General features: G+C 56.8%; 2 protein-coding genes and 1 long non-coding RNA gene across 5 annotated transcripts; 2 read left to right on the top strand and 1 right to left on the bottom strand.

Annotated features, from left to right (window-relative positions):
* The first annotated feature begins 99 nt into the window (after nucleotides 1-99).
* NUDC (nuclear distribution C, dynein complex regulator) lies at nucleotides 100-7,769 on the top strand. The gene is made up of 9 exons (XM_063418809.1): nucleotides 100-262; nucleotides 1,179-1,256; nucleotides 2,984-3,181; nucleotides 3,437-3,514; nucleotides 3,699-3,812; nucleotides 4,192-4,386; nucleotides 4,954-5,037; nucleotides 5,128-5,246; nucleotides 6,917-7,769. Exons 1-9 carry the CDS (start codon nucleotides 167-169, stop codon nucleotides 6,966-6,968), a joined length of 1,014 nt encoding a protein of 337 aa, XP_063274879.1. The 5' UTR covers nucleotides 100-166; the 3' UTR covers nucleotides 6,969-7,769.
* LOC134561650 (uncharacterized) lies at nucleotides 1,263-2,250 on the top strand. The gene is made up of 2 exons (XR_010082957.1): nucleotides 1,263-1,452; nucleotides 1,673-2,250. It is a non-coding gene; the product is annotated as an uncharacterized LOC134561650 (long non-coding RNA).
* Nucleotides 7,770-10,530: 2,761 nt separating the features above from the next.
* On the bottom strand, nucleotides 10,531-18,595 carry KDF1 (keratinocyte differentiation factor 1). Of its 3 annotated transcripts, none has more exons than XM_063418797.1 (5): nucleotides 18,529-18,595; nucleotides 17,270-17,444; nucleotides 14,226-15,298; nucleotides 13,341-13,415; nucleotides 10,531-12,752 (listed from the first exon to the last, which is right to left on the bottom strand). In XM_063418797.1, the coding sequence occupies exons 3-5, from the start codon at nucleotides 15,280-15,282 to the stop codon at nucleotides 12,670-12,672; spliced, it is 1,215 nt and encodes a 404-aa protein (XP_063274867.1). In that variant the 5' UTR covers nucleotides 15,283-15,298; nucleotides 17,270-17,444; nucleotides 18,529-18,595; the 3' UTR covers nucleotides 10,531-12,669. The 3 variants fall into 3 exon arrangements, with proteins under 3 accessions (XP_063274867.1, XP_063274866.1, XP_063274868.1); XM_063418796.1 differs by lacking the exon at nucleotides 18,529-18,595 and adding an exon at nucleotides 17,960-18,511; XM_063418798.1 differs by lacking the exon at nucleotides 18,529-18,595 and adding an exon at nucleotides 17,647-17,936.
* Nucleotides 18,596-20,426: the final 1,831 nt, after the last annotated feature.

Below are 20,426 nucleotides of genomic sequence, written 5' to 3'. Positions count from 1 at the left end.
GCGGCCCGCCCCTTCCTGGAGGATTGACAGCCCTCGCGACCAATCAGCGAAGAGAGCGGCGCGGGCGCGCGCTGGGACTGGCGGGTGGGGAGGTCTCGCGCTTCCGGCGGTCCCGGTTCCGGTTCCGGTTCCGGTGGCGGCCCGGTGCGGGAGCGGCGGCGGCAGGATGGGGCTGAGCGCGGAGGAGGCGGCGGAGCAGGAGGACCGCTTCGACGGGATGCTGCTCGCCATGGCCCAGCAGCACCAGGGCGGCGTGCGCGAGGTAGCGCCGCCAGGAGCGGGAGCGGGGAGGGCGGGGCAGGACCGGGGGAGCGAGCGGGGAGCGGCCCGGCCTCCTGGGGCCCCGCCCCGGCACGTGGAACAGCGGACGCACGTGCGCTGCTCCCGGGGCGGCGATAACGGCCCCGGCAGCGCCAGCGCCCTCGTTAATGAGGGCGGTGTTAATGAGGCGCCCTCACCGTGGCCTCGCCCCCCGGCCCCGAGCGCCCCGGGCCTGCCCGAGGGCTCCGGGGCCGCGGGCAGGGCCCGTGGGGGTCACAGCACCTCGGGGCAGCGTGGGGCTCCCCCGGTGCCCCTCCCAGCACAACCCCGTGAGGCCGGGCCGGGACCGTGGGGTCCCCTCGTGCTCGGGATCTGCTGCTCCCCCCTGATCCCCCCTGATCCCCCCTGATCCCCCCAGGCCTTTGAATGGCCCTGTCGCAGCCCCTCGTGTCGCGGCAAAGCCTCTGGCTGAAACCCCCCGGGACAGGATTCCTGGGAAATAAAGATCAGCCACGTTCAAGGGGAGTGTGGGTTTGCAGAGGGGTTTGGAGGTGCTGGTTCATTCATCAGTGATCCCTGGCAGCTGTAAAAATAAGGATTTTGTGCGCTTTAGGCGTGCAAAGAAGTGAAATGTGGCTTGTGTACATATATATATATATTTATATATATGTGTGTGGGATATGGGTGTGTATGCATGCATAAATCCATTCCTGCCTCAGATACCAGCTCGGGGAGTGGGAGCAGGAGCTGAGAACGAGGAGGAGCTGCTGCCTTCCTTCAGGCAGAGCCCTCAGACTGCTCTGTGCAGGCTCCTGCAGGTCACAGGGCGCAGGCACAGATAGGACAGAGGATAAAGCTGCCCCAGAGACTCGGGGGGGCCTGGGGGGGCCTGGGCTCACTGCTCCTTTTCTCCCCAGCTCGTGAACACCTTCTTCAGCTTCCTGAGGAGGAAGACGGATTTCTTCACCGGGGGAGAGGACGGGGTAGCAGAGAAGGTAAAAGGGACCCTGCAGGCCTTTAACTCTTGTCCCTTCTGTCCCACCCGTGCCTGTGCTCAGGGCCCAGCAGGGACCTGAGCTCACAGGTCCCTGCTGGGAGGGGGCACAGGGCAGGTTTCTTGCCAGGCTCTGGCCAAAGGCTAGTTTGGAAAGCAATCCTGCCAGACACAGCGAGTTAACGGTGACACAGCAGGTGATAACCCCCTGTTGCCCTGTTTGTTCAGCTCAGGAAAAGCACAAAGTCCACGGCTCTGCACATGCAGCTGCCCCTTGGCTGCGCTGCCTGCATGGAGCATCCCCTCTCCTGCAGGGAGCCTTTGCTGCAACTGGAAGGGCTTTAAGGTCCTTCCAACCCAAAACATCCTGGGATTCTCTAAAAGTAATAAAGAATAAAACCTGTCAATTTTTCTCAGAATAGAGAGCAAATCCCCCCCGTTCCTGGAGGCTGTGTGGTCCCACCTGGGTGGCAGATCAGAGGTGCCTGGGTGCTGTCCTTGGCAGATCTGTGCCTGTGAAAGAAAAACATTCCTGCCCTCCAGGACACTTTGTGGCCTCCTGGAAAAGTGCTCTGACACCATGGGAACCACAAGAAATGGGGAAGAAGCTGCTCCCCCAGTCCTGCTGAGCCCCTGGCATGAAAGAGAAGGGGAGGGTGGGAAAGTCACTGCATTTTTTGGGTGCCATTTCAGCAGGTGTGGGGTGAGGGAGGTGTGGGCAGGGACACGGACAAGGTCAGGCACTGAAGATAATTTCCTCAGCGTGGATCACCGGGCTGGGAACAGGCTGGGACATCCTGGGGGATGCACATCTTGCATTCTGTACTCCAGGAGACACGGGAGTCGAGAGTGTAAACAAACCTTGCTTGTAAAGCAGAGCAGAAATACTCAGTGCTTGCTTACAAACTGCAGCTTGCTGGGAAAAGGTTCTGGATTTCCCCCCTGCCCTGAAGCTCCTGGGATATATAAAAAATAAATTTTCCCCTCTAACTCCATTCTGAGGATCTGTCTCTGTTATTTTCTGGGGCAGACCTCAGCTCACCTACGTGCTGCTGTGCACAGCACCCCTGGTCTTATCGACCCTGGGGCAATTCTCTGGCTCCCTGCCTGTGTACTCAGCTCTCCTGTGAGCACGCGGCCCTTGGCATCAGAGACCTTGGGATTTTGCCTCCCAGAGTCACAACAACCTTTGGAGAATTGGGAGCGAGGCTGAAACAAATGATCTAAGGATGAACTCACCCCTCAGTGTGGACACACGGGGGTGTTGGAGCATTTCTCCTCTAAGTCACGGCACTGAGGCTCCATCTGGAGAAGAGCCCCGGGTGTGGGGAAGGGCAGAAGTTGGTAGAAGAGTTGGATCTGCTGCATCCAGCAGTTCTGGAGGCATGGAGCAGCTTCAGAGGGCTGGGTTGGGCATCAGCTCGTCCTGCTGGAATTGCACAAAGGACAAAATAAGTGAAGGATTTTTATTTCCCTACTATGTCCCTATGTAACTAGGAAGAACTATGTTTAAATATTTCAAATTTCCTCTTTTTTCCTCCCTTTTCACTTCCTCCTCTGTTTTTTGAATGGAAAAATCTCAAGGGTTTCAGTCAGAAAACCGAGTGAGGATGAAGGGAGAGTTCCCAGCGCCTGTGTGACTCAGCAGACGCTCTCGTGCTCCCCGGGAGACCGAGCGGGGTTTAGGTTTGGGTTGGAGGGTGTTTTAACCCCCGTGCCTGTCCCCAGCTGATCACAGAGGCCTTCAGCCACCACAACAAGCTGGCGCAGAAGGAGCGGCGCGAGAAGCGGGCGCGGCAGGAGGCCGAGCAGCGCCGCAGGGCCGAGCGCGCCGCGCCGCGCCGGGACGCGCCGGGCGCCGCCGAGCCGCGCATCCGCGAGCTCAGCGAGGAGGAGGCAGAGCGCCTGCAGCTCGAGATCGACCAGGTGAGAGCCACGGCCCGGCCTCCCTGCGGCTGGCAGGGCTCGGGCTGGGTCTTTGTCCGAGGGGGACAAAGGGAATCTTCCCCTTGGCAGTACCTCTTTCCTGTCACTGGAAATTCCCTTTTCCAAAGTGGGATGCAGTGAGTGGTGCTGTTCAGCTGGAGCTGAAGGGCTGAGGCCACCTAGTGCCAGCTCAGGAGGTGACACGGAGTGCCAGCTCTTGGCTGAGCGTGTTCCTGCCCTTCTCTTTTCAAACAGAAGAAAGAGGCGCAGGGTAACAGTGTCCCAGTGAAACCCTCGGAGGAGGAGGGCGAATCTTCAGATTCCAACAAACAGGTAAAACCCGTCTGCAGATACTTCAGAATCATAAAATGGTTTGGGTTGGAAGGGACCATTCCACCCCCTGCCATGACACCTTCTACTACACACAAACAACTGACCTGCAATCCTTATAAAACCTCAGAATTGTTGTTGCAATGGAAACTGGAAAAGCTTCTTTCTTTACACTTGAATTGCTTAGGCAACAGATGATGAAGAGGAAGATGAGAAGGATAAAGGAAAACTTAGACCCAACTCTGGCAATGGAGCTGACCTTCCAAATTACAGGTGGACACAGACTCTCTCAGAATTGGATGTAAGTAGTGCTCTGTGACCAGGATCTGAGGAATCTGACAGGGAATAAGAGCAGGTGCTGGTAAGAGAGGAAGCCAATTCCCTGTGTCTGGAAGTTTGTTGGAAACAGCGATGTTTCAATAGCTGGGAGAGAGCTTGGTAACTCAGTACAATTCTCAGGAGCTGTAGTTTGCCAAATTTTGGTCTTGTTTTTACCAGGCACTAAAATCTGCTTCCCTTTTTATGGTCCCTGCCTTTCCCCTCCCCATACCTCAAGGAAAGGAGTCCCTGCTCTGCCTGGCTCTGGTGAAAGCGAGGCAGAAAGGCTTGGGACAGCAGCCGGGGAGGCTGAGGAGGAATTTCCCTGCCCAGCCCCTCAGATCTGCTCCTCTTTGCTGCAGCTGGCTGTGCCCTTCAAGGTGAGCTTCAGGCTGAAGGGCAGGGACGTGGTGGTCGATATCCAGAGGCGCCGCCTCAGGGTCGGCCTCAAGGGCCACCCTGCTGTCATCGACGGGGAGCTCTTCAACGAGGTCAAGGTGGAGGAGAGCTCCTGGCTCATTGAGGATGGCAAAACTGTCACCGTGCACCTGGAGAAGGTAAAGCAGGATGGGCTGGGCAGGATCCAGGCTGGGCTGCCTCTTCTGGGCTCCCAGCTGAAACAGGACCACCGTGGTTGTCCTGGGTACGGGGTCAGTGGTGCCACTGTAGTGGGTATTTAAGTTCCCCCATCTTCAGCCTAATTCTGTTCCAGGATATTCAGTGTATTTCTCAGCAGTTCAGGAAAAGCTGGAAGGAAATCACCCATTTCAATGTTGTCCTTTAGTGTGTTTTGACATCTGTTAGTGACATGAAAATCCAGGGACAGACCTCCTTGTGTCCCTTGTTGTGTCCCTTCTGGGCCTCTCCGGGGGGTTTGCTGCAATCCCATTTATGTCCTGCCAAACAGGACATCTGACATTCTCTCAGATCTCTCAGCTGTGAAAATTTAGGCTGTCTAAAGTAGCTTGAAACAAAAATAGCCTTTATCTATGTTCAGATTTTACTGATATTTAGAAAACTATCAAATAAAGTTTGATTCCATCATTTTTTTCCTGTGACTGAGACTTAAAACCCCTAGAACAAGTCCAAGAAAAATAAACTCTTTTTGCTTCCTTGTCCTCTAGATCAACAAAATGGAGTGGTGGAACAAACTGGTCTCCACAGACCCAGAAATCAACACCAAGAAAATCAATCCAGAGAATTCAAAGGTAAGAATCCTTCTGTTTTACGGGACAGGGCGTGCTCAGAAGTTACCTGAGCTGAGCCCAGAGTTGTTCCAATGTGGATCTTGCTCTCAGCTGTCAGACCTGGACAGCGAAACTCGCAGCATGGTGGAGAAGATGATGTATGACCAACGACAGAAATCCATGGGCCTGCCCACCTCTGACGAGCAGAAGAAGCAGGATATTCTGAAAAAGTGGGTACAGCTCATTCCTTTGCGTGGCTCTGCCTTCCCAAGCCCCATCCCCTCCTCCTGCCTGGCACAAATAAGGAACAGAGAGCAGAGAGCAGCTTGGCCTTCAGCCTGAGCCATGCTCACATCTGCACCGGTGTCTGTAAAAGCCTGTGGGGGTAGAAGGCCTAGCTGGGAAATCTGGGTGTAGCCTAGCTCTGGAATTGTCTCAATCTGCTGATTTCAAGTCCAGAAGGCACGTTCAGAACTGGAGGTGCCATCTCTGCTGAACTTTTAACATGTCTTGATTGGTGTCTAATCTCCCTCGGTAGCCAGCTAATCACCCCTCCCTGCCTCCTCTTGCCCCCAGACAGTTGTCCTCAAGCCGCTTTTATGGTTTTATTGCCCTGTTTGGCATCAGTGCTCTGTGGCAGGGAAATGACTCCTGGAGCTCCCAAGGCCGTTGGGGAAGGTGTGGAGGCAATTCTGGGTCATGCAGCTTCTTCAGCAAGTGCAGCCTCACCCCTTATCTCCGGGTGAAGGATTTCTGTGCTGACCTGACTCCTTGCTCCCCTTGGCCTTATCTGTAGTGCCAGAAGCCTCCCGGTGAGGCTGAGTGGGGTCTGGGCAGAGCAGGGCCGGGTTTCCCTGGTGCCCAGGGGGGTGGGAAGCTCCCTCTGCTCCCAGAAGCCGCACAGAGGACGCCTCGCTGGCAGGGTCACCTGTTTGGTGCCCTGGAAGTTTGGCTGGCAAAGGATGGAGGGGAAGTTTAGACTTTGTCCAGGGCAAAGGAGACTCAGTGACTCCCATGTGGGTGCTGATGTCTGCCAGTGGAGCTCTCCTGGCTGCCAGACAAGGACAGGATCCTCACAGCACAGGTGGCCCTGGAAGTGGAAAATGGGAACGCTGTGGGGGCGTTCCAGGGGAAACCCTGAGATGGGAACACAGAGGAGACCAAGCTGCCCTTACCTGCACGTTGTGTGAGTCCTGCACAGGGCTGTGCTGTGTTGTGTCCCTTGGGAGCAGAGCAGAGGAGCCTCTGTGTGCTCTGGGCACTCCTGGACGGAGCACTGCCCTCAGAGCTTCCCCATGTGGCAGCAGAGTCCAAACAGTCCCTGGAAGGAGTCCCTGTGCATGGCAGGGGGTTGGAACAAGATGATCTTTAAGGTCTCTTCCAACTCACACCATTCTGTGATTCCCTCTGCTGGGACTGCAGTACATTTGAAATTAGGTTGCACCTTGTTTGAAACCAGATTCCTCTGGTCATATCCTCACTGAGTTTGTACCGTCAGAGCACTGGGGATATTCCCCATGTTCCCAGAAAAGCTGTCAGGCTTCAGCCCTAATCTGCCTTCACCATCTCCCCTCTGCCCCACAGTCAGTGTCGTGGCTGCTACGTGTCCAGCCCAGGGGTAACAGTGATGGGTGTGTTTGATAATTAACAGCTCCGTGTGTCTGGACTTGCTGACCTGCTAGGCTGGCAGGAATGCTGCTCCCACTGACCCGAGGAAAAGGTGTTTGTAGGGAAAGCCCAGGGAATGTGTCCCAAGGAGCTGAGCAGAGCAGAGCCCCTCCTGCTGTGGAGGGCTGCAGCAAAGCTCCACAGCACAGGAAGCAGAAACCCCTCCCTCCCCAAACAGAGCTGTTTGGCTCCTGCTGACTCACCCAAGCTCTTGTCTTTGTTTTCCTTGCAGGTTCATGGAACAGCATCCAGAAATGGACTTTTCAAAGGCTAAATTCAACTGAGCTCTCCCTCCTCCTCCCCTTCCTTCAGTCAGCCCCTAAATGGGGCAGGATTTGTATGGTTGGATATTCCTCACCTTGGGCAAGTAAAACTTCAGCATCCCCACCCGAGCTAGCTGTGGAGGCACCTGGGCAGAGTCACCCTCAGTGTCCTGTGCAGCAGAAAGCAGGGCCCCAGAGCAGCTCCAGGCAGAGCCATCTGCCACAATTCCCAGAGGGCAGTGAGGAGAGGAGGAGGGATTAGAGCAGAAAGGGTGTTAGGGCTGAGAGCCAGACCCGAGAGGTTTGGGGATAAATCCTTAAACATTGCTTTGCTTCCCTGGGCTGCTCGGAGCTGCTCTCCTGCTCTTTGCCACTGGCACAGGTACTCCTGAGTTCTACTCCCTCCTGCTCTCCTGTGAAAACAAGGGTCAGTTTGTTCTGTAAAATAAATCTTTTTCTGCCTTCCTGGGAAGGGAAAACAGCAGTTTAAAAGCACAGCTACTGCAGTGGAGACAGACCCTGCCTCTCCTTGCTGCTGCTCCTGTTTGTGCCAGAAGTGGGACAGCGGGAGCACTGCAGGGCTCCCAGCACAGCTGGAGAGGTCAGCCTGGAGCAAGGGGAGTCTGGAGAGTCCGTGGCTGTGGGTGGAGAGGATGGGGGAGCCTTGGGGGTGCTGTTGTTGCTGGGAGTGACTCCTGCCTCTTTTCTGAGAGCCTCTCCCCGTCTGTGCGAGCTCCCGCTGACGAGTGGCATCACTCTGCATGTTCTTACCTCTGTTAAAACTGCAGTGCAACATAAAGGAAAACAAGTGATTATTTCAGGCAGAGCGTGGTTTCTGTGGCAGAGGGGATCTGGGATCCAGGCTGGGAGGGGGAAGGAGGGGCTGCCAGGGGGTGCTGTGCCTGTGCTCTCTGCAGCTGCCTGTGAATGCCTCTCTTGCTCCCAGCTCTGCACTGGTCTCTCCCTCCCTTAGGAAATGGCACTGGGAGCTGTGTCTTGCCCCGTTCCCATTCCTCAGGACTGCCCCAGGGTGGCTGCTCCAGGCTCTGCTCTCCACGGAGCAGCAGTGACCACACCAGGACGCCACCCTTGCCCCAGGTCTCCTTTATGCCGAGCTAATGAGGAGAGTGTCAGGAAATCCTGGGCTCTTCCCTCTGCCTCCCCCAAACATTTCCACTCCTCCCCCAGGGATGGGCACAAACGGCTGAAAATCTGTTTGGGCAAAGTCCAGGCTGGCGCAGCGCCCGCCGTGGTGGGGTTGTTTTTGGAGCAGCAGAGCACTGTTTGCATGAAGAGTTTTACAGGCTCGTGGGGTCAAAAAGCAGCCCCCACCCAGCAGGGCAGTGGCCCTGAGGGTGAGCAAGGACTCAGATCCAGGCAGCTGCCTCTGGAGTGCTCTGGCCAGGATCTTCCTGGCTGTCTTCAGATCACCCTGCACACACCTGCCCTCACCCTGCACACACCTGCCCTCACCCTGCACACACCTGCCCTCACCCTGCACACACCTGCCTGGCCACGCTTTGGCCCTGATCAAAGAGCAGCATCTCCTCTTTCCATTAAAGAAGCTGGACTGCTGGATTTGAAGGCTTTAGCCCCAGAATGAGCTGCACTGAACCCTGGTTTGTGGGACAAGTGAGCTGCTGCTCCTGCAGGTGCTGGAGCTGGGGGAGCAGGGCCAGACCCTGCACCTGCAGCAGAATCTGCATCCTGGCCAGCCTTAAACCAGCACCGTCCATGGCACCACCCCAAGGCCAACCTGTGGCTTTCCCTGTTTCCTCCTCAGCCCTGTAACCCACACTTGAGCCTGAGCCTGGCCTGGCAGCTCCTGGGCCTGCCAGCACGGCAGGAGCAGCAGTCCCTGCCCTTCTCTCAGTGTTCCCGGATCCTGCTCTGTCCTCAGCCACTGCGGGGTCCGGCTGCTGTGAGCCATGGTGTGTTTGGGGTCCTGACTGGGAATCCCAGATTTGCTGGTTCTGGCGGCTGCTGAGAGCAGAGGGAGAAAAGGAACCCTGGGGAAGCTGGGGAGAGTTTTGGGAGGGAGGAGAATGGGGCCATCCCTGCTGCCCTGACCCCACAGAAGAGGTGAACGCCCGGGCCGTGTTTGTGATCATGGCTGATCCCAGAGCTGCCCCTGGACTTCAGCCCCTGGGCCAGCGGAACAGAAGGTGTTTCACCGGCGGCCTTGTCCCCTGCAAACACCCCTGGCACCACTGCCCCGGGCCAAAGGGAATTGGAAGCACCCCAATTCCTAAGGCAGCTTCCCTGGGATAAACCCCGCGGCTCTGAGCAGCTGCTCAAGGCCTAAGGAAAGCAAAGCCCCCCCTGAGTCTGAGTCCCTGGAGACCACAGCAGGGACAGGCTGAGCACACCAGGAGCGCTGGGATCCAGCCCCTGCAGACACATCCTGGCGGTGGGGCCCAAGCCCCAGCAGAGGGGAAGGGCAGTGTGGGCAGGGACAGGTCACAAAGGTCCTTTTGTCCCTCTGCACCCTGTCAGGTCACCTGGAGAAGCCGTTTCGGTGCTGCCACCAGCCGGAGGGCAGAGCCCTGAGCTCCTCACCTGCCCAGGGCCCCTGCACACCTCCTTTAACAGCAAGGCCTTTGCAGGCACAACAGGCTCTGCAGAGATCTTCCTAGAGGTAAAGTTTTCCCCAGTCATTTGGGGTTTTTTTCCTTAACAACAGCTCCTGGCTGAGCTTTTATTAATGAATATTGCAGCTCAGAGCATTTGGGAAATATCCCAGACTCCAGGACTGCTTTGGGAAGAGCAATTGAACATCAAAAGCCCAAGGAAGGGAACAGGAAGAGACAGCATTGGATGTTACTGCAAGGGCCAGGCTGTGAGGAATTAGGGTCCATCCATCTGCTTCCTAACATCTAAGGCACACTGAAATAAATAACTCAGCAGCTCAGGGTGTGGATGTGAAGAGGAATGTCTTTAACACTCCTGCAGCCACTCCCAGCTGGTCTGAGGGCTCCAGACACAAGAACATCCCCAGAGACCCTTCCCAGCCAGAGAAGGCAGCATTTACCTGTTCATGGCTCTCAAATCCTCCCAGGAAACACATCCAGGTCCTGTGCACCAGAGGGAAACCCCCCAGGCACCTGCCCAGCCCCTGCCCCAGGAGGGCGAGGGAAGGTCAGCAGCCAGGAATGGAGCCCTGCAGGTTATCCTGGGATTTGTACTGAAATTGGAAAGTGCAGAACTGGTCCTTCAAGTCACAGGGTCAGGGGCTGGGGCACCCTCCATCCCTGAGCTGGTCCTGCAGAGCAAACCCCACATTTGCTCCCACGAGCCGGTGACACCACAGGGACAGCATGGGAATTCTGCCCCCCAGGCTCTGCTTTTCCAGAGCTCACTCAGAGAAGGTCCAGGTTTCCCTGCATGGCAACAAACACTTCCCCAGAGGCTCCCTCATTTGCCTCCAGACACCAGGCTGGCATTCAGGATCCCCCTGCAGCCACCAAATGGATGAAAATACCTTTGTCCATCTGGGGCAGCAGGAATCAGCCACCCTGGGTGCAACCCCCAGCCCAGGATCCCCAAGCTGATGAAAACAGGAATGTAAAAGTCACAGCACAGGTAAAGAGCACAACTTTTACTTTATAAAAAAAAGACCAAACCAGAACATTTAAGGCCAATGAGTGCAAAAGAATCCCATAAGACACCACAGGTGAACCAGCTTCAGGGACCATCGAGTTGACAGTCTTCCTCCTAGGGAGTGTTTGGGGGGCTTGGGGGTTTTTTGCTAGTTTAATCCACACACACTCCATATCCAGACTAGACACTAAAAATGTGTATTTGCTCAGTACCAACGACTGCAGCTCGTTACAAGCTCCCCCCTCGTCTCCAAAGCACAGCCCTCAGAGCCGTGTCAGTGTGACCCCTGTGACTCCTCAGTGCACAGCTTTGAGGAAGCTTGTCCAGGTAACAATGTACAAACCCAGCAGAAGCAGAAGCCAGGCAGGTCCCTCAGGAGGGCCGGTGACCTCACACAGCTCCCCTGGGAGTCCCAGCCTGGCCTTGCTTCAAGTCTTCTTCTTCTATAAACTCAATTTCTCATAAAACTACAGCTTTAAACACAAAGCACGGAGGGGAAGCCAAATCCAAGGCTCAGTCTCTTCCCTTTATCTGTGAAATCTCTCTCTGTCAGTGTCTCCAGGTGTGGTCTCAGTAATGCCCCTGATTTCTGGAAGCACACTCTGAAAAAAGCCAGTAGTTTACAAAACAGGGACTGGAACTGTCCATTTCAAAGGGGTTTGGCTTTTTAAAGAAGCCTGAGAGCTCATGAGAGGAATCAAATCCTTGCTCCCTGCCCAAACCTCTGAAGAGCAATCACAGGCTATAAAGCAGAGGCACATTTCATTTCAACTAAGGCACATTTCATTTCAACTAAGGCACATTTCATTTCAACTGAGGCACAAAACCATGGTCCACACCGAAGCCCAGGGCCTGTCTGGGCTTTCCTCTCCCCAGAATCCAGTGGTTGTGTTTATCCTGTGGCTGGTAAATTCACTGAAGCGTTTTCTGTTCATGTCCAAGGGCACCCAAATCTCCGAACAAGTCCCATGGCTTGACGTGTTTACTTTGTGATAAACAACCAAGTGGCAACGCCACAGATGCAGCTTCCTCCTGCTGCAGCCCTCAAGGTCACCTGGCACTGTGCCCTTGGGACAGCAGTGCCCATCTCCTGGCTCACCGCCTGCCAGAGAGGAGCAAAGGGAAGGACAAGGGAAAGGAAGGGACCAGCAGTGCCTCTCAGACCCTCTGCAGACACTCTCAGGAGCTTTTCCTTTCAAAGCAAACCACCTTGAAGGGATTTTCTAGGGGAACTGCCAAACAGCCCAGTTCTGAAGCACAGAAAGGAGTGAATCAAGCGTTGCCCTCACTGCCACAGCCCTGCTCCAGGCTGTCCCGGGCAAACACGGAGGGCTTGGCAGAGGAGTGAGGGGGGCCCTGGCAGTCACAGCGTGTGCTCCTGGAGTGCCTCACCCCAGGACTCACCCCAGGACTCACAGCAGGCTGGCAGAGCTGATCCCAGGCTCTGCTCATGCAGGGGCAGCCCAGCAGCCACCCCAGCCCCAGCACTGGCACTGGAGTGGAGCCAAGAGGCCAAAAATTAAATGAACCCCATAAATCTCCCAAGGCAGCAGGAGGTGACACCAAGGGTCAGCACAGAAAGGCAGATCTGGCTACTGAAAACACCATGGGTAGAAGGCTTTGGGTTTGTGGGACCAACACAGGCACTTTAAATAGAGATTTGGGTCCCTACAGAGCAGGATCTCAGCCTGCACCTCAACATCAGCACCAGCACAGACCACACAGTTATTCCCTACCCAAGCTGACTTAGGCAATGCCAGGAAGCAGGAACTGTACAACAGATCCTCAAAGCAGGGAAAGGGCTGAGCCACCGAGGCTGCTGGAGCTAAACGTGATGTACAGAAATCACAGAGGCACAAGTTATCTGCTACTTCCTTGTCCATCTTCTCCTCCCTGGGCACACATTCCACCTCCCAAGCTCATTAGCTCCACAGTTTGCTTCCTTGATTGTCCCAACAAACCAAAATATCCAGCAAAATTCAGACAGCAGGAGGAACCTGGCTTCAATAAGGATCAGGGTAGACTGGAAAAAAAATCAAACGTGGCACAGCATACTCCACATGGGAAGAGGAGGATTGTGGCTGCAGCAAACCCTGGAATGGCTCCCTGCTGCTCGGGTCCTTTAGCAGTACACCTGGAGCAGAGGGGCCCCAGATGAGTCAGTCTCTGTGTCCTGGAAAGAGGAATCTCTGCTGGTCGGAGAGCCTTGGGGAGGAAAGAGGAGAGATGGTGCCATTAGCCCAGGGGAGCACAGCAGCCTGGCAGTGGGGAAGGAGCTGCCACAGGAGGCTTTGTGTACCATGAGGGAGGAGAAAGCCACACAAAGCCATGGCAGGGAACAGCCCTGCCTGCACTGCAGCCATCTCCCAGGACAGGGCTGTTGTGCAGGAGGAAACTTGTCTTTTAGCCCTGGGCTGCTCTCTGGGAGGATCAGAGCTCGGGGCAGCCCGTCACTCTTGCCTGCTTCCCTCTTGCACAGTTCCTTTTGTTCCCAGTCTCACCCAGCTGTGACCTCTGGCAGTCACACCTCAAACACAGCCCCAAACTCTGCCAAGGCACAGAGAGACTGAAAACTCTCAGGTCAGGTCCTGTGCAAGGACTGGGAACGTGCCACTCGTGGATTTCACCCCTTTTCAAAAGGATCCACCACCCCAGGGAGTGTCCGAGCTCCATCACTCCCAAAACCCTGGGGAGCTGAGGGGAACCTGAGGAGCAGGGTCAGGCCAGCCTTTGTGGAGGGTTCAGGGGAAGCAGGGGAGGCTGAGGGCAGCCCAGCCCAGGCAGGGGCGTTACCTGCGCTGCTGTGCCGCCTCATGTTCCTGGCCATCACATCCGCCGGCGTCTCCTCCGATATCTGCACGGCCAGCTCTGCAACGAAAACCAAGAGGGCCTGAGACACAAAGGAGGATGCAAAGGATGACTCAGAGTTAAGGATCCCTGTCAGGGAGCACCCTCAGGGAACAGGAGGGTCTGATTCTTCCCATTGCTTCTGCCATTGTCCAGGTAGTCTGAGCTGTGTGTCCTTAAATCCCAGGAGCAGCCTCTCTGCTAATCTGGGAACCACAACACCCACACAGTTTCCTCTGCTACTTCTGAATATCTCCTTGCCCCCCACACTCAGCTTTTCAAGGTTTTTCTACAATAAACTCTGTTATAACTCGCTCGGGAGCTCAGACACTCGAGGCTGCTCCCACAAGGAGGAAGAAGTAGGAGGCACTGGTGCAGTGGAGCAGCCCTTCCCTCCTTTTTGCAGGGATAATTCACTGTGTGGAGGTCTGGGCTCTGAGGACACACTGGAGTCTAAGGGTGGCATTATCCAGGCAGCCCGGGGGAGAGAGCCAGCTGAGTAACTGGACATCCTCTGGCACAGGCAGCTCGTCTGGTCCTACCAGTTCAGTTTGACTCACGGATTTTCTGCCTCCCTTAGATGAGCACAGGCAGCATCAGCAGCACAAACCCATCTATTGCTCAGCACAAACCTCGTGGGCAAGGAAAGACAGGCTCAAGAAAGCCACAGCACAGGGAGGGTGAGAAGCAGAGCTCTCCATAAGGACCTCCCCTCCCACATCCCAGGAGAACAAGCCCACCGGGGACAGACGGCTCCCAGCCCCGCTCCAGCGCCCGCCTCCGTGGCTTTGGTAGCACGACCCTGTGCCAGCACCCCAGGGACCCCCGTACCGTCCTGGCTGGTGACCATGGACTCCAGCATGGTCTCGTTGCCGCTGTCGGGCGCGGTGGCCCGGCCGCTCCTCTCCTCGTGGCCGTGGCTGCCGGGGATGTGCGGCCTGACGCGGCTCTTGCGGGTGCTGATGCGGATGATGCCCCGCACCAGCCGGCACTCGGCGTCCTGCTCGTCCAGGTTGTAGTCCTGAGTGATGCTGTTGATGAGGTCCGAGATCTTGTTGGTCTTCTCCAGGAAGACGGTGTCGGAGGTGCACTTGGCCAGCTCGTCGATCTGGTGCATGCTGAACAGCTCCGTCAGCTTCTTGAAGATGAGCACGTCGATCTGCCGGCTGGACATGGAGCCGTTCAGCTCGCTGATGTCCACGTCAGACTCGTGGAAGGAGTAGTACTCCTCCGAGCTCCGGTGGCTGCTGGGGAGCGGCGGCTTCTCTATGCTGTTCCTGAAGGGCTTCTCCAGCAGCTCCTTGCAGCAGGGGTCAGACTCCAGGTGGTGGTTGGGGTTCCTGTTTGGATAGACAGGGATGCCCTTCAGCTTCACATCTGGGTAACTGAAACTGCTGCCCATGCTGGACTTCTTGATCTGGTTCCCGTTCTTCTCAGCAGGAGAGGTGTTGGTGGGGCTGTTTGGCAGCCGCCCGTTGTAGTCTCCGTTCTTCCCATCATCTGTGGAGGTCTCAGCAGGCCCTGGATAGGGAATGCAGACACTGCAGTCCTGGAAGCAGCCCCCACACGTCACTATGCAGCAGAAAACGGCCTTGTACGTGTTCCAGGCCTGAGACAGCGAGGAGCAGCAAACGCTCTGGTTCGGGGGCGCCTCTGCCGTCCCAGAGATGAAGGTGATGGTCTCTGCCTCTCGGCCATTGGGGTCTTTGAGCTCGGCCTTGCGCCCTTTCCTGTCCCGCATCTGCTGGGCTCTGCTGCGGCCGGCCTTGGCCTCGGGCGTGGGGCCACTGAGCACCTCCAGGCTGACGTCCGTGCCCGCGGGCGCCCGCAGGGGCTCGGCCTCCCGGCAGGGCAGCTCCCGCGGCAGGCGGCTCCTCCGGCCCAGCATGGCTCTGCTCGGGCACCTGCAGGCACAGAGGGCTCTGTCAGAGCAATGCACTCAGCAGCAGCCCCACCCCAGCGAGCTGTGCTGATCCGCCAGCACAGAGGGATCTGACAGCCAGAGACCCCAAAGGCATTCGGGAAAATCATTTCAGTGTTATGGTAAATCATTATTTACAGGAACATTTGGCATCAATGCTCACACTGTTCTCACTCAGGGCCCGTGTTCTGGGTTCTCCTACTACCCAGGCTTTGCTGCTTCCTTTGGGTAGATGCTCAAATCAGAACAGAGATGCTTTAAAGGGTTATTTTCAGACATCAAAATCCCCGTAACCTTCAGAAGAGTTTCCTCCACACAGCTGGAAGAGGAGTCAGCTCCAGAGCAATGAAGGAGCAGCACAGCTGGAGGTGGAGCCACTGACAGGCTCCAAAGGGAAAGTATCCCTTTTAAACAACTTCCCTTTGTCTTGCATTCCTTAGGATTAGGCTGGGCCCTGACAGCACTTATCCATTTCAAAACACATCGTGCCCAGGAGGAGATGACAAGCAATCCATCATTATGCAAGCTGCCAATTCCAACTGCACGTTATTTGCTGCTATTTCACTTTAGAGGATTTAGCAATGACAGCATTACCAACACTAATGATTTTTGCCAGTCATGCTAAGGTCAGGTGATGTCAAAGACTTCCCCATGAAAACCTGATGTCTTCATCTGGATTAAGGAAAAGATCTTGTCAACAAGTCAGCCTCAAACCCCTCCCCATGGGAACAGAACTTCCACAAACCCTGCTACAGAAATCCCACAGCAGACCCTGCTCAGCTGTGCCAGCACAGCTCCCCCAGCTCTGCACGCAGGGGGGAACTGTTCCCACAGAGTGCACTGTCACGTTCTGCCTGCACAGAGCCAACGCTCACACTTTGGCACATTAATTCTCCCTATTTTTAATCCTTTTATTATTAAAGCTCAGCACGGGGCAATGTGAGGAAAGTCAGGTCGGGGCTGTGACTCTCCACTTTTGCTGCTCTGCCTTTATCCCAGCCTGTGGTGGGTCTCAGAATTCTCCATGGTTTCCAGGCTTCTTGGCTAACGCCGCCTTCACCTCCAAGAGATCACTTTAAATACTAATTAGGGTAATTAATAAGCAGTGAGAGCCCAGCCATAGCTTAAGTGTTTTAGAGCTGTCCTTGTTGCCTTACTATAGACTTTCTATAGGGCACCTCAAGCATGAATAAATAAATCTGTCAGACCTTGTTAGAGCACTGCCTCTTTTCCCCGGGTTTTCAAACCAACAGTCACATTTTCCCCACAAAGAAACAGGCCCAGACTGAAAGCCAGGCAGTTACAGCACACCACTGCTTTCCAGGAATATTTTGGCTCTGTTACCTCAAGAAAATTCATCCCAGGAGCTCCCTTTGCACAATTTTATTTCAAAATAAAAAGCCCCAGACGCTCCAGCTTCAGAGCTGAGCAGGCAGAGCTCCCTCTCCTCAGCACCATTGGAGAGTTTTGATTGCTTTCACTCCAGAACAAGTTGGGGTTTTTCCCCTCAACTTCCTCATTTTCGTAATGTAGTTCAAAATTTAAAAACAGACAGAAAAAAACCCATGAAATGAAATGAAAACATTTGAGCTGAACTCGGAACTGCTTACTGGGATGTTTCTTTTCATTCCAAGGCGCCACTGAGAGACCCAACATCTGCATTGCACAGCAACACTGCTTTATATAACAGCAGACAATATTCTGGAATTTCAGAGTATTATCTCAGCTCCAAGGAAAGCCCTGCAGCCACAGGTGTCAGAGACACCTCTGGGCTCGCCCATTCCCATCACAGCTCACGTTTCTGGGACCTCTGCACCACATGGAAAAGTTCCTCAGGAGCACAGGCAGGACCCAGCTCCTCAGTCCAGCAGCCCCAGCACAGGAACAGGCTGCACCAAACCCCTCAGCCACAAATAAACGCTCAGACCAAAATCCACATCCAAGTGTTACTCACACGATGGCTGGGGGCTTCCTCTGCTCTCACACAGGCACCGTGAGTGGCTGGGGAAGATCCCTCTGGAGAGCCTCAGCATCTGCTCCAGAGCAGCCAGGAAGGATCCACAGAGGGTTTGCAGGACTCAGGGTTAGCCAGGGTCTAAGATCTTCATTGTTCAGAGGGTGGGATTTCCCTGGAAAGTTTTAAAAAGCTGTTAAGCTGTGAATCTCACATCTGTGTGCCTGTAACCACACTGCTGGTGCTGCTGGCAGCAAGGGAATGTCTCCTAAATTCAGGAGACAGGATTTACACACTGATACAGCTTCTCCAAACTCTGCGGAAGCCTCCACAGCTGTGAAGTGTCCTAAGGAGCCTTGCCAGGAGCTGGAAGTCACCTGTTAAGCTCCTGTTCCCCACTGCTCTGCTGGCACCAGGCAGGGCTGGAGGGCCTGACCCAGGGTAAATGTGGATCCAGCATCCTCCCGTGCCTCCCTGGGGTCCAGCCTCTTCTCTCTCGCAGCTATTTGGGGTATAAACAACCTGGCCAAGGAACTGCCTCCCGCCAAACACTCCCGTGTCCCTGGCCCAAAACACCCACCCCAGCCCAGCTGACAACCACGGCTGCAGCACGAACAAAGTCTGACCCAAATGAAAGGGAAGGAAAAGGGGAGACCCACCTGGGCACCAACCAGAGCCCCCTCTGCCTACCTTGGGCCCCCACCATGTCCTCCAGACGAGGGCTGTTTGGGGAGAGGAGAAGCTGGCAGCAGGAACAGCGGGCAGCAGACCCAGCCCGGCCTGTCCCGTCCTGCACAGGCTCCCCTGGGAATCGGAGCCCACCCCAGCAGGGACCAGGGAGACCCGAAGCCCCCGGGAAAGCTCCGACCGCCACCAGCCTTCCCCGGGGCCAGGGCGGGGCAGGTCCCGAGCAGCGGGAGGGACAGTGCGGGGACACGGAGCACAGCCGGGGGCAGCGGGGGCTGTCCCCTGTGCCGGAGCCCCGGGGAGGGAGAGGGCACCGTGGCGGGGCAGCCCCGGGGCCGAGGGGATCCCGGTGTGGGGGTGACGGGCGCCCCTCCCTCCCTCCCTCCCTCCCCGCCGGCCGCGGCCTGCGGCTGCCCCCGGGCCGGGCCGGGCCGGGCGGGGAAGCGCCGGGCGGCGGCGGGGCCGGAGCGGGGCCCGGGGCTGGAGCCGGGGCCGGGCCCGAGGCCGGGGCTGATGCCGGGGCTGAGGCCGGGGCCGGGGCTGGAGCCGGGGCCGGGCCGGGCTCTCGTTACCTGCGAGCCGGGAGCGCGTCCGGCCCCGCCTCACCTGCGCCAGGTGCGCCACGTGACCCGGACGGGCCGCGCCGAGGGACAGCAGAGCGCGGAGGGCGAAGCTGCTGCGGGCCGGGGCCGGGCACAGACCCGGGCACAGACCCGAGTACAGACCCGGGCACGGACCCGAGTACAGACCCGGGCACAGACCCGGGCACAGACCCCGGGTACAGACCCCAGGACAGACCCGGGTACAGAGCGGGCACAGGCCGGGCACAGACCCGGGCACAGAGCGGGCACAGACCCGGGCACAAACCCGAGTACAGACCCCAGGACAGACCCGGGCACAGACCCCAGTACAGACCCCAGGACAGACCCCGGCACAGACCCGGGCACTGTCCCAGGCAGCCTGGCACTCCCAGGATGAGCTGAGCAGCACAGCGCGACCCTCTGAACCCAGAACTGCCCAGCTCCCGAGTTCTCCCCGTGCCCCATCACCTCTCAGCTGGGCTGTCACCGTGTCCCACAACGCTGCTGGGTCCGGGATGGTGGGACAGCCAGCTGGGTCAGCCCAGGAGTCCTGGGGCTTAAACCTGAAATCCTGATGCAGGATTCCGTCCCTAAAACTGTGCCAGGATGAAAGAGCAGCGCCTGAGTCCCTCCTGCCCTGGTAACTGGGACACCAGGGAAAAAACCTGCGGAGAGGCTGGGAGAGATGGCACCGCCATTAATTATTGCTGCCTGTAATAAGGCTTCGCTTTTCTGGAGCACATCCCAGCGCGGGGCTTTACAGAGGCTGGAGATGAGGCCACTGCACATCCCTCGGCTGTGTCCCCCAGCCCCCGTGTCCCGGGGGAATCCCGGGGACTGCGCTGGCCGCAGGGCGGGGTCATTTCCCGGTGTCCCATCCCGGTTCTTGGTGCCTCGGCAGAGGGGCACTGCCAGAGAAGGGAGAACAAAGAGAGAACAAAGGGAGAACAAAGGGAGAACAAAGCTCTCACCGGGCTTTTGCATCACCGAGGTTTATTCTGAGCGCTGCTAATTGCAGCCTCCTCTGCTAAATCATTAATAGCTCAACAGCCCGAGCAGAAATCCTGCAGTGCCGGAGGGTTCTGGGGACTCAGGCTGTGCCTTACCTCAGGGCAGGGGCATTTCTTGTCTTTTTCTACTATTTGCATTTACCAGCCGCTGCCTGCTCACTGCTGGGATGTGCTGGGACAGCCTGGAGACACGGCTGCTCTGGGGGCTCCCCCTCAGCCTCACTGCCAGTGTCCCCAGCTCACCTTCTCATTCCTTAAACGCCCGTCCAGGCACAGCTGCTCCCCCTTCCCGTGTCCTTTTCTCACCCCGGAGCAGGGACTGGAGCTGGGAAGGCATCAAGCAGCGCAGACATGGGGGGTGACCCAAAAAAGCAATTATCTTCTCAGCAGGTAATGAGGGAGCAGGTGCCTCCTGAGGTCCCCCCAGCCTCTGCGATTCCGGGGTTTCATTCTGGGGGAGCAGAGCAGGACAAACCCCAGCTCTTTCCCCTTTGGGGGTACCCTTGGGGGTCTGGGTTCCACCAAATCAGAGCAAAAAAATGAGAGAAGAGGATTCTCTGTTTAATTCCTGCCTATCCCCAGTTTTTTGGGCTGGGGGCAGAGGAAGCATGAAAAGAGCTTTAACCCCACGGTGGAGCAGCACCCCTCAACTTCCACACCCCATTTTAGAGCAGCATTTGTATCGGATAGACGAAGATGACTCGAGCCGAACTCCAGCTTCCCCCAGCCTGGAAAGCAGCCTGAGGAGCTCCGGGGAGTGTTGGAGCCGTGTTCCGACCCCGGGCGGGGGGGACGCGGTGGCAGCCGGGGGCTGGGACAGCGGGGGCCGGAGCAGTGACGCAGCAGCCGCTGACGCTGCTCCGGTGCCTGGCAGACGTG

Source organism: Prinia subflava, chromosome 24 (genome assembly GCF_021018805.1).
Source record: "Prinia subflava isolate CZ2003 ecotype Zambia chromosome 24, Cam_Psub_1.2, whole genome shotgun sequence".
Lineage (NCBI taxonomy): Eukaryota > Metazoa > Chordata > Aves > Passeriformes > Cisticolidae > Prinia > Prinia subflava.
This window is presented reverse-complemented; position numbering and strand designations above follow the sequence as displayed.